This window comes from Micropterus dolomieu, linkage group LG14 (assembly GCF_021292245.1).
Source record: "Micropterus dolomieu isolate WLL.071019.BEF.003 ecotype Adirondacks linkage group LG14, ASM2129224v1, whole genome shotgun sequence".
In the NCBI taxonomy this organism is placed as follows: domain Eukaryota; kingdom Metazoa; phylum Chordata; class Actinopteri; order Centrarchiformes; family Centrarchidae; genus Micropterus; species Micropterus dolomieu.
Window position 1 is genome coordinate 10,186,785 of NC_060163.1, and position 13,087 is coordinate 10,199,871.

A 13,087-nucleotide genomic window follows, 5' to 3' on the forward strand; every position below is an offset into this window, starting at 1 on the left:
GTGCATCAGCTGGGCAGTGTGCAGACAACGTTTCTCAGAGGCTGTCATAGCAACGCTGGATGAATGAGCAGACAACGAGAGGAACTCTACTTAAAATACCTTGGTGATTGCAGGGGTCCCGGATTCAGATTTGATTGAACGTCTTTTTGTCTTTTGTCATAAAATTGTTTTCTTCTAATGCGGCGAAGCGTAAACTCACAGGTGCTTTGGTATGTTTCTTTTTGATGCCAGATAAATATCTACATTTTATATAGGAATACAGGCTAAAATAGATAAAGAACAACTAGATTCTTTTAGGATCAGAGAACAGTAGAAACTCAGTTTCTTTTCCAGTATTTGTTGAAAAAAAAAAAGCTCCCAAAAGGAAATGCACATTCTAAACCCAACAGAGTAAAATAAAGAGAAAAAAAAAGGATTTGGACACATGTTAAAAAAAGAGCATTTTTCTGATTTCCTTATAAAAACAACATTTCCCAAACACCCTTTCTACATATTCACCCTTTGCCTAAAGCAGTTCTTGCAACCGCAAAGTCTTCACATCTGTTGTAGAGTTTGAAACCCAAATCCAAACCTCCAATCCTGTTCAGTGCATTGAGAGAGAAGGAAACTAACCCAACCTCCTTCCTCTGTCAGACCCTCCCAAACCCACCCACGCACACCCTTAAAAAAATCTAAATAAAATAATCTTCTCTGCAAAAGAAAACAACAAAAAAACAAGAACAAATATATATGTATACTATTTACAACATGTTGTATTATACATAATGCTGTACAAAGCGCACACACACGCCAATGCACACGTACGCACACACACCAACATGCACGCACTTTTCAAATAAACAATCCAACTTCCTGTACATGTTTCTCTGCACCTGACTACGAGGATACGAGAGAGAGGTATTGACGTGTATGGCTTGACAGGAGAAGAACTCTTTTCGTGTTTCTGCACGTTAAGTACTAGACAGATTCATAATCAGTGTGTGTGTTAGCGACATACCGACGGTGTGTCATGACGTCATCTTTGCTTGATGAGCGCAGGTGTACACGTGCATGACCACACATACAGTAAGAAAAAAAAACACACACACTAAAGCACTATTTACTTAGAGCTCATTAAATGCCAAACAGGGGTAATCGCAGCCACTCTGCAAACAGACACGCACGCACACACGCATTTACACACAAAGTCCGAACTACAGTGTTTTTTGGTCCTGTTGGCGATCTCCCAATCACGTTGTCATCGTCAAACTACCAGTATAAGACCATCTAACCCCAAACCAGTGTGGTTTACAGTAAGTCTCTCCTTACCATACAGTCTCTCCTGCTCTCTGTGTCAGCCTTTGTTTCAGAAAACCAAGTCTGCCACCCTGCTTCCATAGCATATCCAAGCTACTGTTCTCCAAGTGCTCATGTCCTTGGTTCCTGTTCTTTTGTTGCAGTAATCTTGTCGCAGTGACAAGATACTCTGTTTTTTTTCAGCCACAGGGAAGGCTGTTAACTCTCGCTGAAACAAGGAGCCTCAGTCCACATCTGATAAAGAGGTTAAATCTGACATGAATCAGACTTTTCCCCAGAACAAACCAGACTCCTCTAAGTGCCAGTACTGTCGGGCTTTATCCAATGGGCTAGCTCTTTCTCTTACAAGGGACAGATCAATGCGCCTCCCTCTGTCCCCTGCTCTGTACTGAAGGACCATCCAGGAAGCAGTCAACTCCAGACTTCAGGTCAATATTTAGATTTCTCTCTAGCTGGTGGTGCTAGGACACAATGGCCATGCCATCCGCGCTGATCAGCTGGCCCGTGGTTGGTTCGTAGGTTCCAGCCAGGTAGAAGAGGTCGTCCGTTGAGTTGCCGGGCTTACGTTCACGGATCATGTGATCATACTCAGCCTTGCTGACCACCTGGCAGCGATGGGAGATGGTCTGCACGTCATTCTCATCCTCGTGGCTTGACTGATACAAGGCATTCTAGGAGAAAGACAGGATGAACGGTTGATAAATCAGCAAGATAATATATTATCTCACATCTTACATATACAATCAAAATGTGGCATTTACAATTACGTTTGCAAGAAAAGGGGTGAGTGAGATCATTACGTGTGCACTTCCCACACATCCCTCCTCTGTCATGTCTTTTACTGTGTGTTTTTTCATGGTGAAATTTGAAATTCAGCAAGTGGTGATCTTTTATGTTAGCTCAGCAATGGTGGATGTTGCTGCTCCTGCTAACTACCCAGCTCTTTTTCTATTTATTCCAAACAAACCACTATTGCTGCCGCAAGAAATGCAAAATGCATGACTTCCTGTGCAGCAGAGATTTTTCCTGGGAAAGACCCACCTTCAGAACTGCAAATTGCAACAGTTTTGTGAACCTAGTGGAGGCTCAACCATTCATGTCAGATTGGAATGGGGAATAAAAAGAAGCAATGTGGTAATATATTTATATGGAAATGTCACGGACTGTTACTTTGACCATTCCCATTTTAGAAATTCTACTTGCACTCCCTGGTCTTTACCTTGCCGTCGCGGTGTCGCTTCCCCAGGCGTGTCTCCTCTGGGTGGTAGAACCACTTGACCCTGACGACCATGCTGGAGCTCCACGACTCCCAGAGGCTCTCCACTCTACCCACGTAGGGCAGCTGGGGCCGGCCAGGTGACAGGAACACAGCACAGTCCCCGACACGCACCGTCTCCTTGCCCCGCACGATGGCCTTGTAGAAACGCTTGCGGGCTTTACCCTTCAGACCTCTCCTCTGTCGGGGAAAGAGAATAAAAATAGCACTCTCAGTCAATTTATTCAGTGTTGAGGAATCTCAACCCGCTTATTTCATTCATTTCACAAATGAATTAGGATTTGTTTTGTCAATCCCAGTCTAACAAAGATTTAATATGTTTTTCCAAGCCATAAAATAGCTTCTAGACAAAAATAGGTGTGGGGGAGGTTCACTGCCCAACACCAATCATAACACTGATCCAATTGAGTTGCACAAATAATTTATTCTTACCCTGTTAAAGGAAATACTATTGAAAATCATGTAGAAATTATGATCACAGTAATCATAACGTGGGTAACACGCTTATATTTCTGCTCCATCTTCTGATATGTCTGGGCATGTACACACCAAAGGCGCAGCTTCTTTTTAAGCTGCACATCTCACTCGACAGATGCAGACATGATAACAAAGCAAACAACATGGAAGCGCCGAATGGCAGCGGTTGCTCAAACTGTTTGGTTCTGTTATCTCAGGATCGTGACTTAATAATCTGGATAACAAATTCAGAGATTAACCACACCAATTAAGCCTGATAGTGTTACCAATGTGTACAAAGGCAGAATAAGCAATGCCAAGAGAGATCATATTTGTTCGTCGCCTATACTGTAAGTAATCACTGTATGACACAGCAGAAACTGCAACAAAAATCAATACCAGGTTACCAAAGAAAACGAGATCTTGGAAAAACAACAAGCCAAATAACAAGCTCTCTTCCATCTCTTCAACAAGATACTGAATACAGATATAGAACCTTAAGTGTCCTACCTGTGTGGGGTTGCCAGACCATTTCCAGAGCTGTCGTCCAGGCGGAAGGGGAGCCATGTTAGATAGAGGCTCAGTTGACGACATCCTCTGCCTTTTAGCTGTTGCCGGGTCCTTGGAGGCAGGTTTTTGCTGCTGGCTCACAGGACTGCTTTGGCTCTGATGGTGGCTGTTAGGAATCCCTTCTTTCCTTTTCAGCTGGGTCTTGCTACTATTAGCCACCATACTTTCTTTTGACATGAACTCCTTCCTGTCTTCTGCTCTGTCAGCCCTCCCCTTGGACCCCGAGACGGCCATGCCGGCTTTTGCCAGATAGCCGTGAGCCGGGGCTGAGGCGGATGGAGACGAGTTGGAGGTGGTAGGGTCAGGGAGGTCGGAGGTCATGTTAGGCCTGTGCTTGTGTTTGTCCTGCTGGAGCAGTGCACGGCGCAGCAGCACAGAGGAGGACTCTTCATCAGAGGAGTAGGAGGAATCGTTATCCGAGGAGCAGAGGGATGAGGAGGAGATGGACCCAGAGCAGGAAGAAGAGGATGAAGATGAGGAGAAGCAGTTGGAGAGACGAGAGAGAAAACGACCTCCGCGGTGGGATGTGACCGTTGCACTTCCTCCTCGTGCTTCAGGATCTTGACCATCATCCTCATCATCCTCATCTAGCTCAGAGTAAGAGCTTGGACAGTCACTTGGATAGTCCAAACTGTAATCCCCACCTTGGACTCCAAGACCTCCTGTTGACAGAAGATCTTTTCTCAGAGGTGGAGGGCCCTTTGTATTAGCCTCAGAACGAACCCCAGCGCTGTCGCTTCCCCCTCCTCCCTTCTTGACATCCTTCACCAGCAGGGCAGGGTGGATGTATCGCAGCGGCGCCCCTGTGGAGGTGAGACTCTTGCTCTTGTGTGACTCTCTCCCTCCACTCCCCCCGAGTCGAATCAGAGCCTTGCCGTTCTTTGTTTTAGGAGAGGTCACTCCTTCATGGTCAAGCTTCACCAGGAACTGTTTCCTGTCCCGTTCGCTCACTGGCTTTCTGCTTCCAGCTGCCATTGCCATGTTGACTGCTGAGGAGCAAGCAGAGGACGAGGGGTCCCGGGTCCCTACGGAAGCTACTGTGCTAATCGGGCGCCGAGCTCCAGAGCTTCCACTGCTTCCAAAAGTAGAGAAGCCATTGGCAATGCTACTGAATGAGTCACCTTCAAAAGGGGAGCCAAAGATGCCTTTGATAGGCAGTGGAGGTGCGAAAGGGTGGGAGGTGGGCCGATGAAAGAATCCAAAGTCTTGCTCTCGTATCCTCCGCTGGGTTTTACGGGATGTTCCATTGAAGAGGAAGAAGTCAACTGGCGGTCTCTTCCTGGGTGCGGACCAGTTCAACGAGGAAGGGTTGCCTTTGGTCACAGTGTCTGTTACTGATGTCGGTGTGCTGGCAGTCTTAGGCACTGAGTGGATTTTCTTCGGCCTGCCAACTGAAAAAGGAGCCGGCAACAGAGAGAAGTTATAATCAATATGAACTGACAGATCATAAGAGTGGACTGAGATTAATTGTGGAACTAAAAGCTTTAGAGAAGCTTAATATGTTTATCTCCTTGATCTTTACCCAAGCCAGGTAAGTTTCGACATTTTCATTACTCAAACCACAACAATCCTGGTAAACCTGTCTCTCCCAGCTTTATTGTCACCCTGAGTTTGTGACGAGTTACAAGTTGCTTAACTACACAAAGCGCACTGATGACAGTTCATAAAATCATGATTAATGTGGTCATATAGTGGCTAAATGATAGGCGGCAAACAAGGAATGTAAATTTACGAGTTTATATGTTTCCACTCAGTGCGCTCCTCTGACTCTGAGGCATCAGATAATTGGCTGACACTTGGAACTGTAAAAGGGGCCTTGTTTGGGGGATTTTAGTACAGCCTGAAGGGCTGTGTGTCTTTGTGAATGTGTTTAGCAGTTAGACAGTACTTCTCAGACAACATATATTAAAGCTTCAGTATGAGCAATGTTTAATGTCTGAGTGGATTCCTCAGACCGTCTTATCAAATAGACAGCCAGTCTTTCTTATACATAATCAACTAAAGTCTAATATTCGATTAAAAAGTATCTGCTTTACAAAACATTGTGTGTTTTTTAGGGGAGTAACAAAACAAAAGGATAGAGGATGCTACACCTGGTCTTTTCTCTTGGGGCCTCACTGCTGGGTCCTCGTTGGCTGGTTTCTCTGTGGGTGTGTCTTTCTTCTCCTGGGTGGAGCTTCTCCGACCACGGTGACCAGGTGAGATCAGAAGTGCTGGAGAGGGTTCCGCACCTGACAGAGAAGAGTTGTTAAATGGTGGAATTTCTTCATTCATTCATTAGTTCAGTCTGTCAGTCTGAACGTCTTTCTTTCCATCCTTATTTTTAAAGCCATGCTCACAGTGGATTTGGTATCCTGGGGGCAGAAGTCTGATGTTTGCGAGGGAGATCCTTCCTCTGTCTCCATCATCAAACTCCACCATCACGCTGCCCTCCTTCTCCTCCTCACCAGGACCTCCTAAAGTACAACACACAAGAGTGTGAGAGACACTACATGAGTTGCTGGGAATGTCCCAGTGTATGTGTGCAAAGTGAGATTGTCGTTTCTGCTCGCTCACCTCGATGGACGTATCCAGGGTAAAGACAGCGAGATCGCTCGCTCCAGTAGGCGCAGACTCTTGTCCCTGCAGTCAGGATGGCCTCGGTCTGGGGCCGCACGTCTAACACCTGGAAAAATCAAAAAAATTCTATGTAAACAGGGTTTACAGTTCAAGCTACCCACCACTGTGCAACTACCCACAAAACTGCAAAATGTAATAGATGCAACAGAGCCTCAAGACAGAAACTCACAGCTTCCTGCAGTAGTTGTTCCAGTGAGTAGATCCGGGGATGATTTCCTCGTTCCCCTTCGATGACAACTCTGAATCTAAGAGAAGAAACGGGAAAGGCAAATTCATGAAAAATAAAATTCCTCATTTTTAATTTGTAAGTTCTAACTTTAGCATGATTTTCATTCTTAGATTTCAAGGTTGTCTTTTTTAAAATAGGGTTTTTTGTCATGAGCGCTCTCTTTTTTTCACTGGCAGCTGTGTTGGCTTCTACTGCTGTGTGTCTTGGCTTTGAAGATGTCCAGACTTCTTGTTTGTCAAGATTCTCACAGCTGCCCGGCATTTAACTAGCGCTAAGCTAAGTTTTTTAACTCTTTTGTAAATCAGACCAGACTCTTATTGCAATATGTCTTTTTACTCCAGGGTTTTCCCCGGGAAATGGTTGCAGAGGTGGTTATCCACCTGGACTTTGATGCTTCTTGTCCTGGTATCAATAGCCTATAGTCTATATGGCTGTGTGAAATAATCCCTCTGCTCTTTTCCCTGGAAGGTTAATGTTTTATTTCATAAAGGAGTATTAATGTTTTTGTGGTGGTCTTTGTTTTACGCAAGGTGGACCAACTCTGCTATAAAACACTGTGGGAAACCCTGAACTCTTACATGTCAGGCAGGTCCAGAGTGTGGACACAAGCAGCGTACAGCAGCTCATCTTCCTTTGAGATCAGAATCTTCAGCCCATCCACCAACATCTCTTTACTCAGCACACAGTTTGGCAGTGCTGCGGAGGGAGGGCGTGGTAGAAAGATGGATGGATGGAGAAGATAAAAGGTGAGATATACATCATTTGTGAGTGTGTTGAATAATTGCGAAGTGAAGTGAAAAGGAGGGACAAGAAGGCAGAAAAAGAGTTGCGTATGCATGTGTGAAAAGGATCCAACATGCTTTTAAAACCTGCATGTGTGTGTGTGTAATTGTAAATGATGTGTTACTGTTTATGCCTACCGGGAATTCTGCGAGGCATGTTGGGAGGGAGGTGGATCAACATTTTCTCCTTCGCCTCCTCCTCCTCCTCTTCCTCCTCCTCGCCCTCTGAGAAGCTGCTTTCCTCATCTAGCCGAAAGCCTTCGTCAGCAGCAAAGCTCTGCAGGAGCCGGCTGACTGCGTGGCCCTTGGCCTGGACAGGAAACAGGATGTGACATCAGTGGGCAGAAAGCAGGATATGGTATGACTTCATTATATGTCCAAATTAATCCACAGTAAACAGGATCTGCAGGTGACTGAATCAAGTCTGATGTGACTGATGTGGTGAATCCATCAGTGAAAAGCAACCACAGGCGCCAACGCCTCTTGTAATGTGATACTTCGATTAAGCCTGTGGGATTTTTTTTTCTCCCTTGTTACTGTTTACTCAGAGGTCACAGTCAGTAATAACTGCAGCTCTTGAACTGGTAGGACTTTAGTGTTTTGCCCAAGGACAATTCAACAGGGTGAATACCTGCTAATATAGAAACTTGAACCTTAATTTACTTTCTCATCTTCAGATACACCCACCCACACCCACACACACACACACACACACACACACACACACACACACACACACACACACACACACACACACACACACACACACACACACACACCAGATACTATCCATCTCAAGACCGGTTTAGGCTAGTCTATCTAAAGATGATTGATGACTGATGATGGAAAGTCAGCTTGCCCAACAGGTTTCTGCTTGTATTTAGGCTTTCCAAAGAAAAAAAAAATTCAGTGCAAGAGAGATGATGTGTGTGCATGTGTTGTCTTTTAGAGTTTTCCACATCAGGAGACCATATATTTTAATGACAGAAGTTTCATCTCCAGAGGGCATGAGTGAGTATTTCCCTTTAGTGTTCTTTGGTCTTTAGTGGTGGTGGTGGTGGTGGTGTGTGTGTGTATGTGTGTGTGTGTGTGTGTGGAGGCATGCCTGGGTGTGTGTAGGGAATGATTATCGTTCTCTGTTTGGTTTGAAGTTATGTGTTTTTGGACATTCCCTCACAATGACTCAAAGACTAAGATAACCTCAGGGTATTTCTCATTAAAATGAACGTGGTGTCTCGCCAACGGCTGCTTGCATGGATACAACAGGCCAGTGGTGTGTTAGCACAGCAGTTAGGCATGCAAACACACACCTATAACAAGAGCAAATGGTATATTTGACAAAGTGACTGATTTACAGCTGATGGTAAGCATCTCCCTTGAAGGTAGTCATTTGTAATCTATGGGATGTTAAAACTTCCTGGCAAGGTGTGGCTCACATCAACAAGGAAGGAGTGAAAACAAGGTGAAGGCTTTTCCAAATTACTCCTTGCTTCTCTCCTTCTCAGCCTTTGCTAACCAGAACGCCAAAGGGAGTGACCATGAGTCACCTTTGCTGTTTTACTCACATTTCCAGTCCTGACCACTGTTGGGTTCATAACACAAAAACAGACATGTGCCTTTTTGCTCATGAACTAATCCCTTACAACTCGGTGACAGCAGTAATTTATTGTGATACTGATGACATATCCTTTCCATCACACCTCTAAAAACGGCAGTTGCATCTCCCCTTTCCCTTCTCAGTTCCCTTTCCCATGCACTTCTGTGTCAATGATCAGGGGAAACAAAACAGCTGTGAAGGACCCTTAAAAGGATGTTTAACTTTGGAAGAGCATTTAAGTGTTCCTGCTTGATATTAATCAATGAACAATTGTCTTTATAAGTTTAGCTCCTAGATCCTAGTTTGTTGCATGACTTCTTTCTTGGAGCACAGGAGAATATGATAAATGTGATCAACGTATTATGCCCAGGACGTTTGCTGGGGGAACAGAAATACAGTCTAGTTCCCCTGATCATTTACACAGCCATGCACAGTTGAAGCAGCTGAGGAGGGAAATGCAAGATGCAAATGCCAGTTTTAAGGGTGTAACATGGTGATATAGCCATGCCATAAATTGCTGTTGTCAGGGAGTAATTTACTTGGTTGACTAGTATAAAGTAAAAGTAAAATATTGCTGTCACCGTCTCACCTTTCCCAGAATGCCCTCTCCTGCTGAGCTGTTTCTCAAAGCTTCCTTGCCAGCCCTGTTTGCTTCTGTCAGAGCTCCATGGTTCCCGCGGCCATCCCCAAAGCTGCAGCCTACTGATGACACACCCCAGCTGGGCGGATATGCTTTTTTAGTCCGCTGGTGGTCTGGGCGTCCTCTTTCTGTGTTGGAGAGGCTCGGCCTTCTGGGTGCTCTCCTCTGATCTGTACTGGGCATGCTCCCCATGTCTGAGAATGAAGGGGACATCATAGAAATTAGAGCTGGCAGATACATTGCAAACATGTCAATATCTGATGTTAGATTAGATATGTTCAGAGGTCTTGTTTAATAGAAACATAGATACAGTCTTTTCCTTGTCTTGGAGGCCACATAACAATTAGTTGAAATACTTTTGCTTGCTCAACCATCCATAATCCTACCAAAAATAGTTAATGATATTACTAGTTGGGGGAAAACCTTGCACCTCCAACCTGAAATCAGTCTTTATTATTATCCTTTTAGATTCTGAAACTTTTCTGAAGCAATTCAAGCTATCCTTCACTTCAAGTCAAAAACCAAAAATCACATCAGCATAGACATGTATAAAGCTCTCACCAGCAGGCCCTGGTCTCTTACTCCTGGCTTTCTGATTTGCTTGGAGCTTGGAGGACTGCGATGAAAAAGGCACAATCCCGGCAGGGTTTGCAGGAGCTTCTTTAGAGGATGAGGTAATCTTGATGTCACCGACTCCATCTTCACTGTCGTAGCTGCCGTCCTCCTCCTCTGTGGAATCAACACATCAATATGATCAGTCAGAAAGCTTCAAGTGAGCTAAATGTAAACACAGTTAACTAAAGCCAGGGACTCGATTGATGAGATGTATTGACAGCAAGCTTTCAATATTCCTCTAGCATCTACAGTTCAGTTCACAGGCCTGCGGCTAAACTTATATTATTGTAAATACAAAAGTTAGAACAGGGGAATGTTGTCATTGATTGATCAAACCTGCTGTAATAGCTGCACAATAATGCAAGGCTTGTTCTTTAACTGCAGTGAAGCAAACATTGACACACGTGCACATATGCAGCGCTGCATGTGCACAGACACAAACACACACACAGATTGTTATTGGCAGCTGTGTGTCGCTGGCTGCGAGTGTCGTGTCGGGTGTCGACACATCTCTGACACACTTGTCACTTATATGGCGTTCTGGTCAACACTTTGCCTGGGTCACACACACACACACACACAGACACACACACACACACACACACACACACACACACACACTACTTCCCTAAGGCCAGGTCAGATTCTAGCGTTTTCCGGAGGTTTTGTTAGTGTCAGATCAAACTGTCCTCTCCTGTAAGGCATTCGTCATTGTTTCTCCTCAACTCAAGCCTCCACGGAGGGCATTTTCACGAGGGAGGTGAAGAAATGAGGGGAGAACCGGGGGTGTGACATTCTGAACGGGGCCAGAGTGGGCTCACGTTACCGTATGGCGTTGAGGGCAGGGGTGGCAGCGTTGCATGCCTGTGGTAAGTCGTTAACGGTTTTAACGGTTTGACAGACGAGATGGGAAGTGAGAGGTGGCCCCCTGATGACGGCAGACATCTCACTCTCAGAAGCTTCATGCGCGCACACACACGCACACACACACACACACACACACACACACACACACACAGACACACACACACACAGACGTACTCTCAAAGTGAAATCTCACAATGTCTGGTTGATGTTTAAGCCATCAGCCAAATCAGCACTGCTTAACTCATATGTGTAACAGCCAATGAACTCTTGATAGCAAATCTCATAGGAGCTTTGTATCTGCATTACAAATATTTTACCAGCACTGATGGTGGACATTGGAACATTTCTTTTTCACAAAACATGGTAAAATAAAAGGCCATTGATGACATTTTACATTTTCATTCTTTATAGCCAAGGAATCATCTGCAGGATCCTTGTTTAGCTGGTTGGCTGGAGGAAAACAGACTACACTGAGAAAATCCTTGTGTGTGACCTGTACTGTAACTCACCACAGTCTGAGCTCTCGATGTCACTCTTCTCTTCCCTAACTTCCTGTTTCTCAGTGGCCCGACCATCCTTGTAGTGAGCTCTCTTTGGGTTTACGCCCATCAACACTTTGGGCTTTCGACCCCTCTTCCTCTTTACAGTCTGACCAGCTGCCCAGTCTTGATGCAGGTCTGATGGATCAACAGTGTGGGGTAGTTTTAGAATGCTACTGAATGGACAGAAAATGTGTGCATATATGTCCCCTCTGTACCCACCTTTTCTTCCTTGTCTGCAGTGACTCCTGGAGGTGTCTTCCTCACCAGGGGTCCCTCTGCAGTGCAGCATGCCTGCTGACGGTGCACCACGCTGGGCTGCAGCCTTCTGCTTCAGCTGGGTCACCCTCCTGGCCAGCCTGGAGCTCAGGGTGCTGGGCCGCCCTCTGTGCTTACAGCGAGCTTTCATCTGTAGAGGAGGAGCGGAACAGCTAATTATTGACTCATTTCTTTCCTAATTAAAACATCCAGGAAAGGAAAAAAAACATTAGCAGCAGGAAGTGGTTGTGTGTGGGGATAAACAAGGAGAGACCGCAGAGAGACCAACCTGTGCAGAGCTGAGGCTGTTGAAGCCGTGATTGGACATTTTCTTCCTGGGTTTTTCCTCCAGTAAATTCAGCCCGGTCCTGGAAAACATAAAAACACAGCGGAGGCGCACTTAAATGAGAATTTATCATATATAAAAGGGATCACAGAATCAATCTGATCACACGTTTCTTTCCTTTCAAGGAGGATTTTCTCTGTAACTCTGCCGCTCTGTGTCTTCTTTCTAGTTTCACTTCCCTATCTGCCGAGTTCATTCATTGTCTCACGCTCTTCCCACTCTTCTTTTCTGTCTCATAACTTTGATGAGGTAAGAGACAGGCTCTGCCGACCGTCTGCACAGTTTGACGGCAAACACAGAAATATTCAGCGGCCGTGTGAATATGAAGCTCACCACATGAAAGGATAAGAATTATCTGGTGTGAAGGAGGGTGCAGAAGAGACAGAGAGAGAGACAGAGGGAGGAGGCAAATAGTTGAGGGGGAAGGGAAAGAGACAGAGGGAGAGATGAAGCAGTCTCGGGGGAGTCTGTCCGTTGACCGGAGCTTCAGGGCTCGATCAATAAACACTAACCTCTATTGAACAATACTCCTCCCTCTCTCTCTCTCTGTCATTCCTTCATTGCATGCATGCTCTCTCACACCACAGGCAGCCAGCACACACACACTCTGTTAGCAGCTGGTGTCTAAGGCAGGTGAATCCTATATTCCCACAGAGGGAAGGTTTTGCTCTCAGCGTCTCAGCTCCCGGGAGAGCAGAAGAGAGGAGAGAAAAAAGAAAGGAAGGGAAAAGAGCTATATATCTAAAAAAAATGATCTACAAATATCTGAAAGATGTTCGTCCATCCATCCAGACCCCATCTGTCTGTTGCAATTCCTCCTTGCCTGTTCACTTCTGACCCCTCTGAGCTTCTAAGCCGCAAAGTTTACCTCATGTCACATCCTCATCAATGCATGGCAATGTGCGTTCTGTACACTAGAGTATATGGCCAAAACGTATGTATATGTGCAGAAACTTGCATAATTTTGGTCTGGAGAAGGCTGTTTTTCATGGTTTGG

At 45.3% G+C, this 13,087-nt stretch overlaps 1 protein-coding gene across 1 annotated transcript in view; it reads right to left on the reverse strand.

Annotated features, from left to right (window-relative positions):
• Positions 1-662: 662 nt before the first annotated feature.
• Positions 663-13,087, reverse strand: part of bahcc1b (BAH domain and coiled-coil containing 1b) — a 53,833-nt gene continuing 41,408 nt past the window's right edge. Inside the window, exons 15-28 of the mRNA XM_046069026.1 lie at positions 12,034-12,112; positions 11,709-11,895; positions 11,457-11,624; positions 10,027-10,194; positions 9,415-9,659; positions 7,367-7,538; positions 7,025-7,142; positions 6,387-6,462; positions 6,155-6,263; positions 5,938-6,054; positions 5,692-5,829; positions 3,539-4,989; positions 2,516-2,752; positions 663-1,967 (exon numbers count right to left, since the gene is read on the reverse strand). Of these exons, the coding sequence (XP_045924982.1) occupies positions 1,758-1,967; positions 2,516-2,752; positions 3,539-4,989; positions 5,692-5,829; positions 5,938-6,054; positions 6,155-6,263; positions 6,387-6,462; positions 7,025-7,142; positions 7,367-7,538; positions 9,415-9,659; positions 10,027-10,194; positions 11,457-11,624; positions 11,709-11,895; positions 12,034-12,112 (3,475 nt within the window). The 3' untranslated portion in view covers positions 663-1,757. The remainder of the gene's footprint in view (positions 1,968-2,515; positions 2,753-3,538; positions 4,990-5,691; positions 5,830-5,937; positions 6,055-6,154; positions 6,264-6,386; positions 6,463-7,024; positions 7,143-7,366; positions 7,539-9,414; positions 9,660-10,026; positions 10,195-11,456; positions 11,625-11,708; positions 11,896-12,033; positions 12,113-13,087) is intronic.